Below are 16,131 nucleotides of genomic sequence, written 5' to 3' on the forward strand. Positions count from 1 at the left end.
GGGTTTCTGTGTTAAGTCTCAAACTGTGACAGCTTCTTCTGAAGAGGAAGGAGGACACTTCAAGTGGGCTGCTAAAATGAATGCTGGCCGGCGGGCTGGTCAGCTGTCTGCTGATTTAGTCATAATGAGCTGCCGCTCTTACTCCCATCGTCTATTACTTTGTTTCTGACCAGCCTCGTTTAGTCTGTGTTTTTCTTGTGTGTTCAGCTCCACTTATGTTGTTTTTTTTTTATTCTTTTCATCGTCTAATAATGGATTCTCTCTCTTGTGCACCAGTCGGACCTCCGTATTGCCTCCACATGCGTGTTAAGTTCTACTCTTCAGAGCCCAACAACCTGCACGAGGAGTTAACAAGGTCCGTTTCTGCTTGACGCCCCCAGTCAAAGTACAGGCTTAGTTGATTTTCAAAGTAAAGACAGGGGAACACGGAAAACTTAAATATGCTAATTTTAGTGCACAAATTCTACATATTTGTTGAGTTTAACATGAAAAATAAAACATGAAATATAAAATGGGCTGTAACCCTCGCACAGGTCACTTTTTAGGTTTCACTTTTTCCCCCCTCAGTATGTGAAATTCAGCAAATACACAGTTATTATGCATTAAAATGAGCTGAAGTGTGTTCTCTGTAGAGGATATGTAACTTATATCCACTTAGAAAATCAACCTCAAATGACCGGGGGAGGGGGGAGGGGGGAGGGGGGGGGGCAAACCTTTACATAATAAAATTATGTAAACAACCTTACAAACTGACACACTTTTCTGTTTACAGATACCTTTTTGTACTACAGCTGAAGCAGGACGTCCTGAGTGGCAAGTAAGAAAAAGCCTTCAATTTCAAAAGTATATATGTTGTATAGAAGTCATGAAATCGTATATAGAAATTATTAAGTCTACTGAGTTTAATCTTTGTTGGCATTTTTAAGATTGATAACACTAGTTTTGTGTTCCAGAGGGTAATATATGAAACACTATACCATTTTTCTGCTGTATAGCCTGAATTCTATGCATTTCCTTTTTTGTTTTAGGTTGCTTGGTGTTCGTATTCCCACATCCTTTTCAGTGTAATTCCACTGTTTAGGTGCTGCAGTCCAGTGACACCCAAACTTATGCTAAACAGTCATTTTAAAAGGGTTTTTAAATGATTATAATGATTCGCTTGCATGTTTATGCTTTTGGCAGATGCTCCAAAGAGACTTTACGGTATATAGTAGACAGTACAGTATATCGTTACAGAGATGGATGAATAGTAGACCATGTAGTGTTGGGAGTCTTGCCCAAGGATTCTTGTTGCTGTAGTATACTGTGGATGCCTGGGTGGGGAATCAAACCCCCTCTGCCATGTGGAGTGCATTGGTTTAACCCACTATGTTGTAAAATGTGCTTATAAGGCCTGGGTGATGTTTAAAAATGATTAATATATATGCAACCCACTGCTTTTTTCCTATGATTTGTCTTTTTAGTGTATATGTTAATATTTTTTAACATTTAACAGTTTTCAACAGAATCACAATCATGTTTAATGAAAATTACGTTAAATAATAATATACTGAGTAACCTAACATCTTTTAAAAACTATTTAACTTGTCTTTTTGATGGATGCAAGAACACACTCCTGGGCTCCTTCTTGTGTAGATTCAGGTGATCTGCATGCTAATAGCCCTCCCTGCTGGATGAACTTCAGACTGCAAGTGCTGATGAGCTTTCCGTAAAAAGGTGTTTCCCATCATTGTAACAGTGAGTCACTCTGGACCTCAGCTGTCGATGCCTTTGGGAAACAATTGTAGTATATTTTCACAATTAAGCTCACCTAAACCACTGGGACACTTAAGCTGTACGGAAAATGCCGCAGTTTTTTCTGTTTTTCCCAGCCAGAGGCGGGTGTCGGAGGAACTTTCCCTGCTTCTGAAAGTTCCTAGTGCCCACTGAGCTGCTCAAGGTTATATAGCCAGTCACTTTAGTTCAGTTATTTTGCCGCAGCGAGTCAAACTAAAGCAAGTCGAAGTTCCAAAGCACGTTGCGTTTCTTTTCGGTTTCCATGCACTTCAGATAAACTTAACGTGAAGTAAAAGAAGTAGACGAGGAGAAGCCCTGAGGTGAGGCTAGCATTACAGAGCAGATCAAAGAGATCCAACAGACAGCTACTTAAACTTCTCTCCATCTCTCTTGCTTGGCGCTTGCACCCCCACTCATCTTAACGGAATATGAACCCCTGTCTATGAACATATTTAACCAGCTGTTTAATAGTAGATTGGTCTTCTTCAGCTCTCTGTCTGGTTCCCAACACGACAGTTGTCGCATATTACACATCGCCTTTGGGTTACTCGTCAATTATTGGCGATAACTGATTACTGCGCCTTGTTGCCCAAGCCTACTGCTTATAATATTATTATTATTATTATTATTATTATTAGGGGTCCAAGCACTGGAACCCTATTGTAACTTTTAGGAATATTCTTCTTCTTTTTCTGCCCTTAAACGACCAACTGTAAGTCGTCACACATCGGACTACTCGAGCACTCAAGCGCAGCCCAATTGGCCTGATGGTGGCGCTATAGCAAAGCTTTGTACTCTTAGGGTCGGCAATTCTGCACCGTATGCCATAGAGATAAAATTCTTTCTCCTCTTGATTTGTGATGTCATGGCCCACAAAACGGCTATTTTGCCCATATAAAAAATCTTTTAAGATTTTAACGCAATTTCCATTTTATGCATTTTATGAGTGTGAACTAGTCCTGGAGTTTTCGCACAATCTGCACAAATCTATTATCATTAGAAGCCTAAGAAGCTGAACTTTATTAATTGTTAAAAAAAAATGTTGGAATTTCATCACTGCGTATCATCCAAGCCCCGCCTGAAAATGTGGGTGGAGCTCAATTAGATTACCAATGTTGGGCGAACTTGCAAAGCAAGCTTGGGCCCCCACAAATTGCCGCTTGCGGCTATATTTATAACTATTATTATTATTATTATTATTATTGGTGCTATAAAAAATATAAAAATTCATGTATAATGCAATCTTGTGGTGGCAACTGTAGTACAATTAGAATGGTAGGCACACATAAAGACCATGAAAAACAAAGAACAATTTAAGCGTTCCGTTGGTCTTCGTACACCAGTTGCCTTTTACTAAAGAACCTTAGAAGAACCCTTTTTTAAGAGTGCATGCCTGCCTTGATGCTATCAGTAAGTCTGGCTGCTAAGAGGCTTGGGCAGATTATGTATTATGTTTGAAATGGAATTATTGTAAATGGAATTATAAGCAGATTGTGAGTGTTGGTTCTCAGAAGAGGCCGTGGACCACATTTGGGAACCGATAACGCTGCACCGTACGGCCTTTAATGCCCAGCTTTATTTGGGACGTGTATGTTATACTTCGTTTTGGCCATTTTTAGTGGACTTTCTCACCTCAAGATGGAAACACTCCACTACTCCCAGATGTAACTGATGAGCCAAGACATGTTTGGTGCTTCTTTACTTTTACCACAAGGCTGCTGTGGCTACATAGTTAAAGCTTAGGAAGTGGCACAGTGCCTGTGCAAGTGTATGGGCCATTTTTCAAGAAGGACAGACGTACGGCTTCTGTTCAGGCTTCAAGATGACCACTTTTACTGTTTGCAGCTATGGGAATGTACTTTTGTCCATTTATTAGAGACTACTCTCAGGGGAATTCCACCAAACTTTGAAAAAGTCTGCGTAATTCAGTGGTTGAGGTGTAAACAAAGTCATTGTGGTGAAATGGTTCATTATAGAGAAACTTAGGCTCTGATTTCTTTACAGTGGTGGTGGTGGTAGGAACCAGGGGTCAAAGTGTTTACAACACATATATGGCCATTTTATTTCCTATCCAAAACTACCAGTGAACCTACATGTGTCTACTGAGGTTTTATATGTAATGTTGATGGTGAAATACTGGTAGAACTGGAAAAAAGTGGTTAAGGTTTTGCCCTATATGTGTCTCTCCATCATGAATATATTAAAAAATGATTAAAAAGGGGCTCCGGTATCAGGCAGTGTGTTCTTCAGACATCTGGTTCCCATCACCACCACGCTGAACAATTCGGAGTCTGTAAGTTTCTCTTGAACTGTTGTATATCAAGCTGCTTTTAGATCATTGACTTTGTGTATGTCCCCTTTAAGAACTTTCTTTTTATTTAGTGCCGTAAAAATAGTTTTGGTTCACAGTTTCGGTTTCTTTGCTGAATTTTTACTAAATAAAGCAAAATATAAAACATGCCAGAACTTTTGCACCATCCACTTTTTTAATGTTAAGCGATTGGGCATTGAAGCAATAGTGCAGTAAAATATGCACAAGTGTGTTCTCTGTAGAGGACATGCTTTTATTTTAATAAATCAACTAAACAGGGGAGCGTAAACCTTTGCATTGGGGAAAATTCAGAAAACCCTAGAAAACTGAGATCACTAGCCAAGTCAGTGGCTAACCGTGGGGTATTGGAGCACAGCCCACAGCAATGGGCTGTTGTCCAGTCCCTTAATGCAGTGTGACATTCTATCAGTGCGCTTTTAAGAAGTCATCTCAGTGAAACTTTGTCTTCCAGGTTGGAATGCCCGTTTGATGTAGCAGTGGAGCTGGCAGCTTTCTCTCTGCAGGGTGAGTAGAGACGCTGTTTTCTCATACTGTCTGAAACGTTGTGTTAGAGCTCCTGTGTCTTGAAGCACTGCCTCTCAATAAGCCCGGTGGTTGGGTCAGCTCTCCCGCTCTGATCTGATCGCTTAACCACCGGGGTGGTTCCAGTCCTACAAGTTCCGCCCCTGTCTTGCAGTCTGCAGACAGACCCTTCTCTGCTGAGCAGCAGCCGGTTCTGCTGTGTCAGTCTGAGCCAGAGTCGATCCTGAAAGTCAGGTCAGCGTCTTCTCAACGTGGCTGCAAAACTGGACAAACTCTTTCTGCTTCCAGTATTTGCTGTGCGCTGTGTGAGGGCGTGTTGCTTGGTGTTTCTTTGATGTTTTTTGTTAACTATAACTAGGAGGCCCATAGTTTAGAGAAAAAAAGAGGACATTTATTTTATATATATATATAAGACAAAAATCTATATATGAGACAAAAATCGCATTACATCACAAAAAGCAAAGAACTTCATTCCAGGGGGGATAAAGCGGGTAGAGCTTCACAGATACAACAGGATTTGTACTAATCCTGAGATTTACCCAAGATGTTGGAAAAACTAAGCTTTTTTTTTTTAACCGATCTTCCAAGATCAATAACTTGCCACCGGCTCACTTTTATCACTTAATCATGAACTCTTGCACCAGCCACACTTTTTATTGCAGGGTTTACTAAAGAATCACGTTCTTTATAGGGTGTTCGCATCCGGCACATTCAGAAACAAGAGCTGGCCCAAACATGAACCAGCTGAGCCCACAGCTGTAGTTCTTCTCCACTGCCCATCTGATCCAGAGACGCATGAACAGTTTATAATAACCACTTATTAAAGGTCTTTTTAACCATTCATGTCAAATGATGCACTTGCCCTGTCCTACTCGCACGTTTCGTGTCTATATTTACACAGAATGATGTGTGGAATCAAACAAAGCTTCAGTTTTGTCTCTTGATATCAAACTCAGTACAAAGTAATCATTCTAAAAAAATAAATAAATAATGTCAACAGTTCTTCACTGTTGTAGTTTACATTATATGGTGTGGTTCAGGCCAGATTGGGTTGGGTTCACAAAACGCGACGCTGTGCCGGGTCGGATCGGGCGTGGACAGAAACTTCTCAATCTGTACCCGGCTTCCAGTTTTGAATCTAAACCTGGCCCACACTGACACAATTCTGTCCGAATCCACCTACCACCAATCGCAGACCGATAAAACTCCACTTTATTAGTGATAAATGTAAAAGTACCTTTAGCGAATGGTAGCATGACACTGTTATACAGGGAGATTCACTCGAAAGAGGCCCCAAATATTCTGTAATAACTCTTGCTGGGATGAAGCAATCTGAACGAAACGCCGTGCAGTTAACTCCTCGGTATGTGGAGCTTCGAACAAGCCGGGATGCTCGGGGTCTCTTTCGAGTGAATCTCCCTGTATTACTCAGCAGAATTTAAGACATCATATAGCATCTGTACATGGCATTGTGTAGGTCAGTGTAGTGTACAACAGTTCATGTGAAGTTTAATGCATTTCTGAAGAGAGTTCACTGCCTGCACAGCAGTTCAGCCCAAGACTAGGCTTGATCCATATCTGGGAAACCAGCCTGTAATGTATAGGCCTAATTAACTAATGGGCCTAAAAATTCCACTTGTCAAATGTATGTATCAATCTCTGCCTTCAAAAACTGCTAAAAAGTTTGGATGAATATCACAAACTAATGTTACAAACCTTTGTCATCTGTGTTTTCACCGGTTAAGACATGGAAAGCCCTTAACTGTTCGTTTCACCTTGCTTTTGCCATCTTATGAGGAGATATATGAATAAACCAGGATAAATCATAATGATTTGGGATTCTGTGATTAAACCAAAACTATTTATTGCCCATTTGTAGATTCCACTAATCCAGAACCATGTCCTTGTCTGGACTGACTGCTGAAAAGGGGCAGTAGAACATGCAGTGGTCTGTTGTTGGACCATTTGTTATGAATTTGCTCTTTATCTTCATTTCTGGTTCTGCTTCTCTTGCTACTCTCTGCTCCTGTTCTTTCTCTTTCCTCCCTCTCAGTCTGCGGTTTCTAGCTCTTTCTGTGGGGTAAATGCCAGCTCATTAGCCGGGCCTTAGAGAAGGGCCCCCTAATCCAGCGCCCACCTCCCTCTGCGTTCTCACACAAATCATTCAGCACTCACGGCGCCAACACATTTACACACTGTGCTCTGTTCACCTACAGTCCTACGCTGTGGTGTGCACGGTGTCCCTTTAGGTGTGAACTAAATGTATAGGCCTGCATCGAAGATGCTGCCTGGTCAGCCCATGCTTGTAGCACCAAAGCACAGAGTGCATCTGACTACAGGAAAGGCCTGAATGTGGTTGGCCATCCCAAAGGAAAATAAGTAAGAAAACAGGAGCTACCAAAACTCAAAGACTGAGTTCCAGAGAAAATGGGGCTCCTAGCAGCCACCTGGAAGACCTGATAGACACCAAAACTGCCCCCATCAGATAAACAGCGCTTAGAGCTTTCATCTGTGAGAGAGAGGAGAACATCAAGCTGCTTCAGATCTGAAAACATCCACAGGGGTTTCTGTCCATCCTTCCACTGCGAGAAGACCACTCAGTGCTGTGGGTCTGAAAGGACGTGTAGCTGATCAAGAAGAACCTCACGGAGAAAAGGAGACGGACACATCAAACAAAAGCTGAACGATGGACTGACCGCCCCAGAGTCCAGACCTCAGCACCACTGAATGTGTTTGGAGTTAGATCAGAAAATACTAAACCAATTTCTAAGACTGAACTGGAGGTGTGGAAAAATATCCCTGCAAATTTGATCTATGGAGACCCGCTGGTGAACATCTCATATGCGTGGCCACGCCTTATTAAACCGTGGGAACAAGATCCTAATTCATAGCCATGACTTAGTAAGGCATGGGAGCGAGGTCATGCCTTACTAAGCAGTGGCCATGCACTAGGATCTTGTTCCCATGCCTTACTGTGGCCACACATTATTTTTATTTATGCAGGATGTCACCAGCAGGGCTCCATACTAACCATACAGCAAACTATGCATTTAAACCCTTATAATCTTTTTGTGCTGTTGGTTTTAAGTCTTATGGACGTTTTTTCTTGGGCCTGACTGATTAATTGGTTGGCTGATAATATGAGGTAAAATTGACGGTGAAGTTTATTAAAACGGTGCTCTGGTCATTTGTTTTCATTCGTTTTTATATTTGGTTGCAACGTCACTGGAATGAACTCGTGAAAACGCAACATTGTCATGCTTCTCTGATTTTTGCGAAACTGTGGGAGGCGACAGCTCAGTCAGTCACTGTTGTCTGTGGTGTTGGCCTGGTGACAGCCAAGCTAGACAGTCGACGGTAACCCAGTGTCTAAAGGACTGTGTTATGCATTGCTGTGGGAAATGCTACCATCTCTAAAAGCAGCTCAAACTGAATTACAGACATCTACCAGCAGTCTTGGGCTGGAGGTTGGGGAATCGGCTCTGTTTGATCCCCTGAGCCGACGGTATGTGACTCAAGTCCCTTTGAGCAAGACGCCTAACCCCCAACTGCTCCCCGGATGCTGTGGATAGGGCTGCCCACCGCTCCGGGCAAGTGTGCTCACTGCCCCCTAGTGTGTGTGTTCAGTAGTGCGTATGTGGTGTTTTACTGCACGGATGGGTTAAATGCGGAGGTGAAATTTCCCCACTGTGGGACTAATAAGGCTCACAATCGCTTAAGTTTCTGCTGCTGAATGAGATGTGAAACTATGGCTGTGACTTTTCCAGATGTTTCAGAATATTATGCATGTAGCTTTTGCTGTGTAACAGCCTTAAAAAGTAATAAGCAGCAACAAAAACTGCCAAGAATTATGGGAAAGCTCCTCCCTCATGCTACAATAATAATATACGTAAAGACTGCTGTCCGTCTGAGTTTAAGAATTGATGATCGTATTTGCACTAGTTTTTTTATTTTTTTATTTTAAGATCTAAAATAAAATGAAAAATAGGCCCACGTTTTTGGAACTTCAGTGATGTTACAGTCTGTATTGTTCATATAGTAATAGTTATATCGGTGGGCTAAACCAGCTTCTCCCGTGAACTTACTCCCGTGCCACGCGTTCATCTTCTCTGAGCTCTCCATCATTAAACTCTTCACCTCTTGACCCCCTCAGCTGAACTGGGCGACTGTGACCCTGCGGAGCACAGCCTTGACCTGGTGTCGGAGTTCCGCTTCGTGCCGGAGCAGACGGAGGAGATGGAGGTGGCCATCTACAACGGCTGGAAGGAGTGCAGGTATGTGTGTCAGAGTTCATGCCGTAAAACATCCCCTGGCTGCTTAAATCAGGGCTTCAGGAGAGGAAATGGAAATAAGAAGCAGGTGACAGGAGTGCGAGGATGTCCTATACAGACTGTCAGCTGGGATTATGGCCATATCTTCCCTGCCTGCCCTGATAGGGGGCTGTTAACTCTGCAGGTTTACTGTGTGATTTATGACCGTTCATTCCAGACGTAACCGTCTGTAACCTGGAACACATGTGGAGCAGTTCTGAACCTCACAGTTCCACTTAGTGCCACTACCTTTCAGCGAATGTGCATCATTCTGCCGGATTGTTTCCTAATCCGAGTTGGAAACACATTTCGGACTTTTAACCGACACAGACCTTAGGCTGCGTTCATATTACAAGCAATTTTTTGCTTAAATCCGATCTCGGAGTCGATGGTTCACACTCCATTTAAGTAAATGAGCCTCCTAACGTCACGTGGCTGAATCACCGCATCATCAGCACAAACTAACGAGCAGAACGAGCCTCGCTGAGAAGATCATTAACTCTGATCAGCTCTCAGCTTCATTATTAGAGCCAGACGAAGGAGAAAAAGGTGAGATGAGCTGCTTTTCCACCGTTTACATGCTTTAACTACTGTCCAGTGCTGTTGCCATGGTAACGCTGAACGATGGCGCACTTGCAGTGGCAAAAAAAAGCACATGAATTCCGATCTGAGCGCCACGTTAAGGTCGCGTGGCCACGAATCGGATGCGTATCCGATCTAGGACCACATATGAAAGTTCAGGTCGGATTTGAAAAGATCAGATTTGTGTCCACACGGCGCTGAAAACACCAGATCTGAGTCACATTAGGGCAAAAAAATCAGATTTGTACCACTTCAACCTGGTAATGTGAACAGCCTTGGACTAAAGTCCTTTACCTTTGAGGGCTCTATACCTTAATTATGAACGGATTGTTCAGTCATTTGTATTAATAAAATAATCATAACACTGCTGAAACTTGCAAATGCTGAAAATGCTTCAGTAGTGACTGTTTCAGCTCATTTTGGGCAGAACTCAAAAACGCTAGCCAGCACATGGCTGGCAAACACAGCTTTGGACAGTTTATTTAGTAGCGGAAAACATGTGACTGTAGTGACTCTTCTTATTGTTTCACACTGATTTTCAGACACATTAACTTCAAAACAGTGGGATCTAACTGCTCACCATGTGGACCTGAGGGACAGGGATACAATATGCTCTAATATGCAGGGGTGTGACCAAAATAAGGCTCCGCCCACAGTAGTGACATGAAATCATGGCACATTTCAATACATCATCATCGTTGACCGCTAGTCCAGATGGGGTCGCGGTAGCAGTTTAGAGAGCAGAGAATCCCAGATGACCCTGTCCCCCGCAACTTCCTCCAGATCATTCCCGGGGACCCCAAGCCGCTCCCAGGCCAACTTGGAGATATAATCCCTCCAGCGGGTCCTAGGACGACCCCGAGGTCGTCGTGTCTGGATCACCCCCACCGGGAGGCGTGTTATTTTTTTTAATACAATTTTTATTAAAAAGTTAAACTCATGAAAATCTAAATATTTCAACAGTTTAAAAGAAGTCAAGTGTACATTTAGAGGTTCGGGTCTGGGACAGACACCTCCCGATAAAAAGCACCCTGTAAATTATGATTGTGTATATATTTAGCTTATAACTATCTCTATTAAAACCTTGGGTTTAAATAGACCGTAATGTATTCCTTGTGAATATCTAAGTTTCGAATGCTTAATTTTTTTTTTTTACGTTTTGGAGCCGCAGTTTGAATGAATATGATCCCATTCAAACCAAATCTTTTCCTAAACAAGAAGATTTTTATAATGAAGTACTTTCGGTTTCGGTGTCTTATAGGGGCCAGTCTCCTGCGCAAGCTGAGATAAACTACCTGAACAAAGCCAAGTGGCTGGAGATGTATGGAGTGGACATGCATATGGTCAAGGTAAGCAAACCAGTCTCATTTCCATTAAAATATTGCTTCTGTTTCAAAAGTTTGCAGTAGCCGTTCAAGATGGATCACTGCCAGTAAATGTCTAATTTAGATGTGCGAGTCATTCGAGGTTTTTAATAGTTAGTTCAGTCAGTCAACCTTCATTTAATCTCCGAGAACATGACCCTCATGCTGCTGAGCTGATGCAGAACAAGGGATCGATGAGATGTAAGAACATATCCAATAATAAAAGGAAATTTACTCAAATCAGGCCTATAGTGTACAAATAATGGAACATTAATAATTAAAATGCAATAAAAATATAAAACAATGATTAAAACGTAGCTAAAATATAAAAGTTAACCAAATTAAAAAACTAAAAGGAGAATAAGATGAAAAGAGGAGAGTTCACTGTCGGTCAGTACAGCTACGCCTCCGATCTCGTCACTCATAGGAGAGCAGCTCGCTGGTCGCTCCACTCAAGCAGGGAATGTATAACTCCACGTTTCAGACGATGATATATTGCGACCCATTTTTCACTCGTCGCCCCTCCCGCTCTAGTCATGTCGGAAAACTCAGGAGTGCGCCCTCTCCTGGCGACAGCAGAGTAATGTCACTTTCCTTGCAGGAGAAAGCGCCACCAGGGCTTTCGCCGAACGTGCAAGTGTGGAAATGGTCTATTATATCAAACATTTATCAAACTTTTCTTATGGCTTTATCGAGGAGAAGTTATATCGTGATAATTATGGTTTTATCGCCCAGCCCTACTAGTTAGGTATATCAACATCTTGTACAGTCAACGACTGAATGTCAAATCAAATAAAGTACAATCGGTGACATTTCAACAATATTTGACAGTTTTTCTCTTTTTGAAGCACAACGTGTGAAATAATCTGACTCACTTTCTTCTCTGACTGCTGTGTCTCGCCTCGCCCCTCCCCTGTGTGGCACCGCTCACTCGAGTCTCGGTGCTCATCGTAATGCGCAGATCTGATTGGCTGAGTAACGTCACGTGTGATCTGCACAACGTATGCGATTGGTCTGCGAGTCTCCCGGGCCGCTAAAGGTACCGTAAAGGATAGAGAGGTTACGCAGATTAAAATAGGACCCCCCCTCATCAAAATGACATAATTCCCCATAGGTTTATCGGTTATACGTCCAGGTCCACTTAGGATAGCGTCTGGGTCCGGACTTGAACCGCGGTCCACCTATTAGTGACCTCTGCTGTAGATGATTCTAAAATAACTGAGGAGGCCATGTAGGAGAAAAATGTGTCGACGAACTATTGCAAATATATAAATACAGTATGTTATTAATTATTTAATAGCGTCTGGTTTCCAAATACCGTATTATATTTAAGTCTGTTCTGTAAGTCGCTGTTGTAAATGCCGTAACCAGAAATGTAGGGATTCCAGGCTTTTGCATGCTCGTGTATCTGCAGCACTGTTTATTATCTAGAGTTGTGCCTACAGAACTGTGGATATGGAATGGAAGCCTCAGAAGACGTTTTTCATATGTACATATATCCAGCAATTTGCTTTGTTCCTCTGCGTGTCCCTCCAGGCCCGGGACGGAAATGAGTACAGTTTAGGACTGACCCCCACTGGAGTGCTCGTGTTTGAGGGGGAAACCAAGATCGGCCTGTTTTTCTGGTAAGATGACCAGCTTCAAGCTGCCAGCGTCTTTGATTTTGTGGTGCCTTTATGGTTTACCATATTTTAGACATTGTGTTTTTGGCTCAGGAGATGGCTTTAGATATTATGTCATCAGCTTTCTGCACTGGAGCTTTGTGTCTGAGTGAGTTTGTGTGTCTTTCTCGCCGTCCACAGGCCGAAGATCACCCGACTGGACTTCAAGAAGAATAAGCTGACCCTGGTGGTGGTGGAGGATGACGAACAGGTAATGTAAAGGCAACCCTGATATACCTGAGGGTGTCTCCTGTCGCTCAGCCCATCGGAGTGGTGGGCAGAACATGCTAAACAGAAATTTGGCTGCGGCTAAGAGCAGCCAAGAAGCAGTTTTTGAATTAGATGTAATAATCTAAATAGATCTAAATAGACGGAGCAGAAATCATGAAAACTTTAGGGTCCAGTGTAAAATGATTCCACAGAAAATGACATTTTGAATTCATCACTCAATAAAAGTTAAAAGCATGTAAAGGCAGTAAAGTCTAGTTATGATGCTGCTGCCGTCAGACTTGAGTGCTTATCCTCTAAATTTGTGCCAGTGGAGCATCAGTTAATAATCACGCCTGCCTTTTCAGATGTGGAGCGGTTAGCCTCCTAGCGGTAGGTTAGCTAGCAGGTTAACAGCCCTACAGGCCAGGTTAGATTCTGATCTAACACCAAGTCTTTCTGTCCAGCACAGGTCACTCAGCTTAACTCCCTCAGATTTGACTCTTTATCACCAGTTAGCTGTAATCAAACCTGTCCTGTTGTGTGTGGATCTCTTAGCCTCCTTGTGCTATCTAGGACGGTGGCGTGGAGCTGGTTGTGGTGCTACCTACATGTTACGTGTTGGCTACATATTACATATATGCTACATATTAGCTGGCTGGCTGTCTCCTCGGCACGTGACGGAACCAGTTAGATCCATCTTTTCCCTGGTCGATTATGCTGGTCGGGTACTGGTTTAGCAGGTCGCTCAATATGGTCGTATCAGCATCCAATACACAACATATCGCGGTTGTTGGAAGAAAACCTTGTGTCTCCATTTTTAACGTTTTTCAATTTTTGACAAAATTTGAAAATGCGAATTACCCTTTATGTTGTCTGTAAATTTCATGAGGATTGGACCAAAAGAAATGCCATAAAATGACTTTGAAAAAACTCTGGTTCCATTGACTTACATTAAAAGCAAAGAAGGTTTTTTCCTTCTCCTGTAAAGTTCTTATTTTGGAGAGATGTTCTTCCGACAACATCGACATGCTGGTTTCACTTATGGTCAGCATAGTAACTTCCTTTGCTGCTGACCAGCGTCCCAAACACAACATATGCGCATCAGTTAGTTATAATCAAACCTACCCTTTTGTGTGTGGCACTGGTAGTCTCCCAGCTGGCACTTGGAGCTAACTAAGAGTGGAGTCAAGCTTTTTGTGGTGCCAGCTGTATGTTAGCTAGCAGGCAAATTCAATACACCACAGAACAGGCTAGATCACATATTTCATGACTCCAGCACCGGTCACTTGATTTCAGTCCTCAGCCACGAGTCTTTGTCCTCTAAATTACATTAGTGGAGCATTAGTTAGCTAGTAGCCTGCTCCACTCTACGGTCAGAGTTAGCACCATTTAGGTTGAGTATTTCATGCTTGTGAATGAGTTGAAAAGCTTGTCATTTATTTATTTATTAGGCAATTTATTACATAGATAGAACTTTGACACAGTCACAATTTTAGCATCACTGTAATGTTTAAATACAGTGGGACATTTTGTTCTGTCTATTGTTGGAAAAACAAAGCTTTTGGTCAGAGGTGGGCAAAGTACACAAATCATGTCCCTGAGTTAAAGTAGAGACACCCAGCCTTTGTAACAGAGTATCAGAGAAACAGATGGACTACAGTCTGTAACTGTAGAACTACAGAGTGCAGCTATACAGTAAGTGGAGCTGATAAAGTGGACAATGAGCGTAGAAACAAGGAGGTGGTCATGATGTTACGCCTGATCAGTGTAGAGTCCAGCAATGTTTTGAAAAGCCTAATTTAGGCTCTTGGATCTCATTAGAATAGCAAGCTATATTGCAAGTTCCTTGGTAAGTGTGTTCATGTGGGGGTGTTACATTGTGTGTATGCTAATGATTAACCCCCTATACCTGTAGTTGTCATTGCTGATGTGCTATGCGTCCAGTTTACATTACATACTGTATGTATTAGGGATGCACCAGAACTTTTATGGCCAGAATTGGCATTGTAACACCACAAGCCCTGAGTGGACTGAAGGTTTTGGCTCTTCTCTTCACCTGATTTGAAGCTGTTGGCTGTCGTCCAGTGAGAGTTAATAAAGCACGGCCCTCCCTCAGGCACGTCTGGCATCTGGAGCTCTTCACACTCTGTAAAGCCCGGAGCTGCTAATATGTAGATCAGTCGGCACTGGACAGATCCCGAGAGACACTCCGTAAAACTAGTGCTGTGTCTCGTCTGTGAGCACTCATTTCTAGAGCTTTAGTGGTATAGAATCTTGAAATAAACAGCAAGTTTCAGTAGGCACTTAGTTTCAGGTGGCTGTTATGATGCCCTTTAGGTTTAATCTGATCAAGTCAGTGTACAGGGTGATTCAGAAAGATTCATCCCATTTCAGAATGCCTTATTTCACTTGTAAATCATTACAGATCAATGCAGTGAACTTTAAATGGTTTAAATGAGCATAAAGTTTATTATGTAGTTTTACAAGGTCTCAGTCTGAACCTCCTCCAGCTGTAAAGACATCAACACCACAGTCAAACTCATCCCATACTGGATTGAGCGTGTCGGGTGTCGTTGCACTCCCGGCTCTTTCGGTGCGATTTCGGAGATCATCCAGTGCTGTGGAACCAACGAAAATCACGCTGCACAGTTGTGACGGATTCACTCTTATTGACGTGGAGAACGCAGGACGACTTCTGCTCAGGGGTCTCATCTCCTCACAGACTGAAGGGAGCCAGTCAGGAACTCTAACACCCCCTCTTACAGTTGGACTGTGATTGGTTCTTAGACGCCTCGTGGTTGTAAAAACATGTTGCTTTGAAATCGGATGAATCTTTTTGAATCGCTCAATGTTCTAGCTATTTAAATTAACTGGCGTTCCGTTGCTACTTTACTGAGCGAGAAGTAGCTTTTATGTGAGTTATACTTATTAATAGTTGTGGCTGCTTGTCGATGCTTAAGCTGTTAAGTAAAGTCTTGTCAGATTGCTGTTGCTTATCCTAATTGCCTTCATGTCTGTAATAAAAGATGTGTAATACACTAATACATAAACTAAAAATGCCCTGGAAATGCTGGTTCTAGATAATGATACAAAATTAGGCAACTTTCCAAACATTGAGAGATTGCGAGTTTAATCCCCTGTTATACCAGAGCCACCCGTATCTAAGAGTCCTCACGAGAATAGTTAGCCTCTGTCTTTGGGTGAGTGTGATGACCATCATTCTTTTAAACACTACGTCCACTCACCTTCCACTCTTAGACACTCCTACCTTGTCGGTCCACCTTGTAGATGTAAAGTCAGAGACGACAGCTCATCTGCTGCTGCAGTTTGTGTTGGTCATCCTCTAGTCCTTCATCAGTGGTCACAGGACGCTG

General features: G+C 42.5%; 1 protein-coding gene across 4 annotated transcripts in view; it reads left to right on the forward strand.

Moving 5' to 3' along the window:
• epb41l5 (erythrocyte membrane protein band 4.1 like 5) overlaps positions 1–16,131 on the forward strand; it is an 82,284-nt gene that overhangs the window by 18,620 nt on the left and 47,533 nt on the right. For all 4 annotated transcript variants that reach the window (XM_037539121.1, XM_037539122.1, XM_037539123.1 and 1 more), the window contains exons 5-11: positions 277–355; positions 773–817; positions 4,560–4,612; positions 8,784–8,904; positions 10,784–10,871; positions 12,423–12,511; positions 12,689–12,758. In XM_037539121.1, the coding sequence (XP_037395018.1) occupies positions 277–355; positions 773–817; positions 4,560–4,612; positions 8,784–8,904; positions 10,784–10,871; positions 12,423–12,511; positions 12,689–12,758 (545 nt within the window). The remainder of the gene's footprint in view (positions 1–276; positions 356–772; positions 818–4,559; positions 4,613–8,783; positions 8,905–10,783; positions 10,872–12,422; positions 12,512–12,688; positions 12,759–16,131) is intronic.

The sequence above is a fragment of the Pygocentrus nattereri genome, chromosome 6, assembly GCF_015220715.1.
Source record: "Pygocentrus nattereri isolate fPygNat1 chromosome 6, fPygNat1.pri, whole genome shotgun sequence".
Lineage (NCBI taxonomy): Eukaryota > Metazoa > Chordata > Actinopteri > Characiformes > Serrasalmidae > Pygocentrus > Pygocentrus nattereri.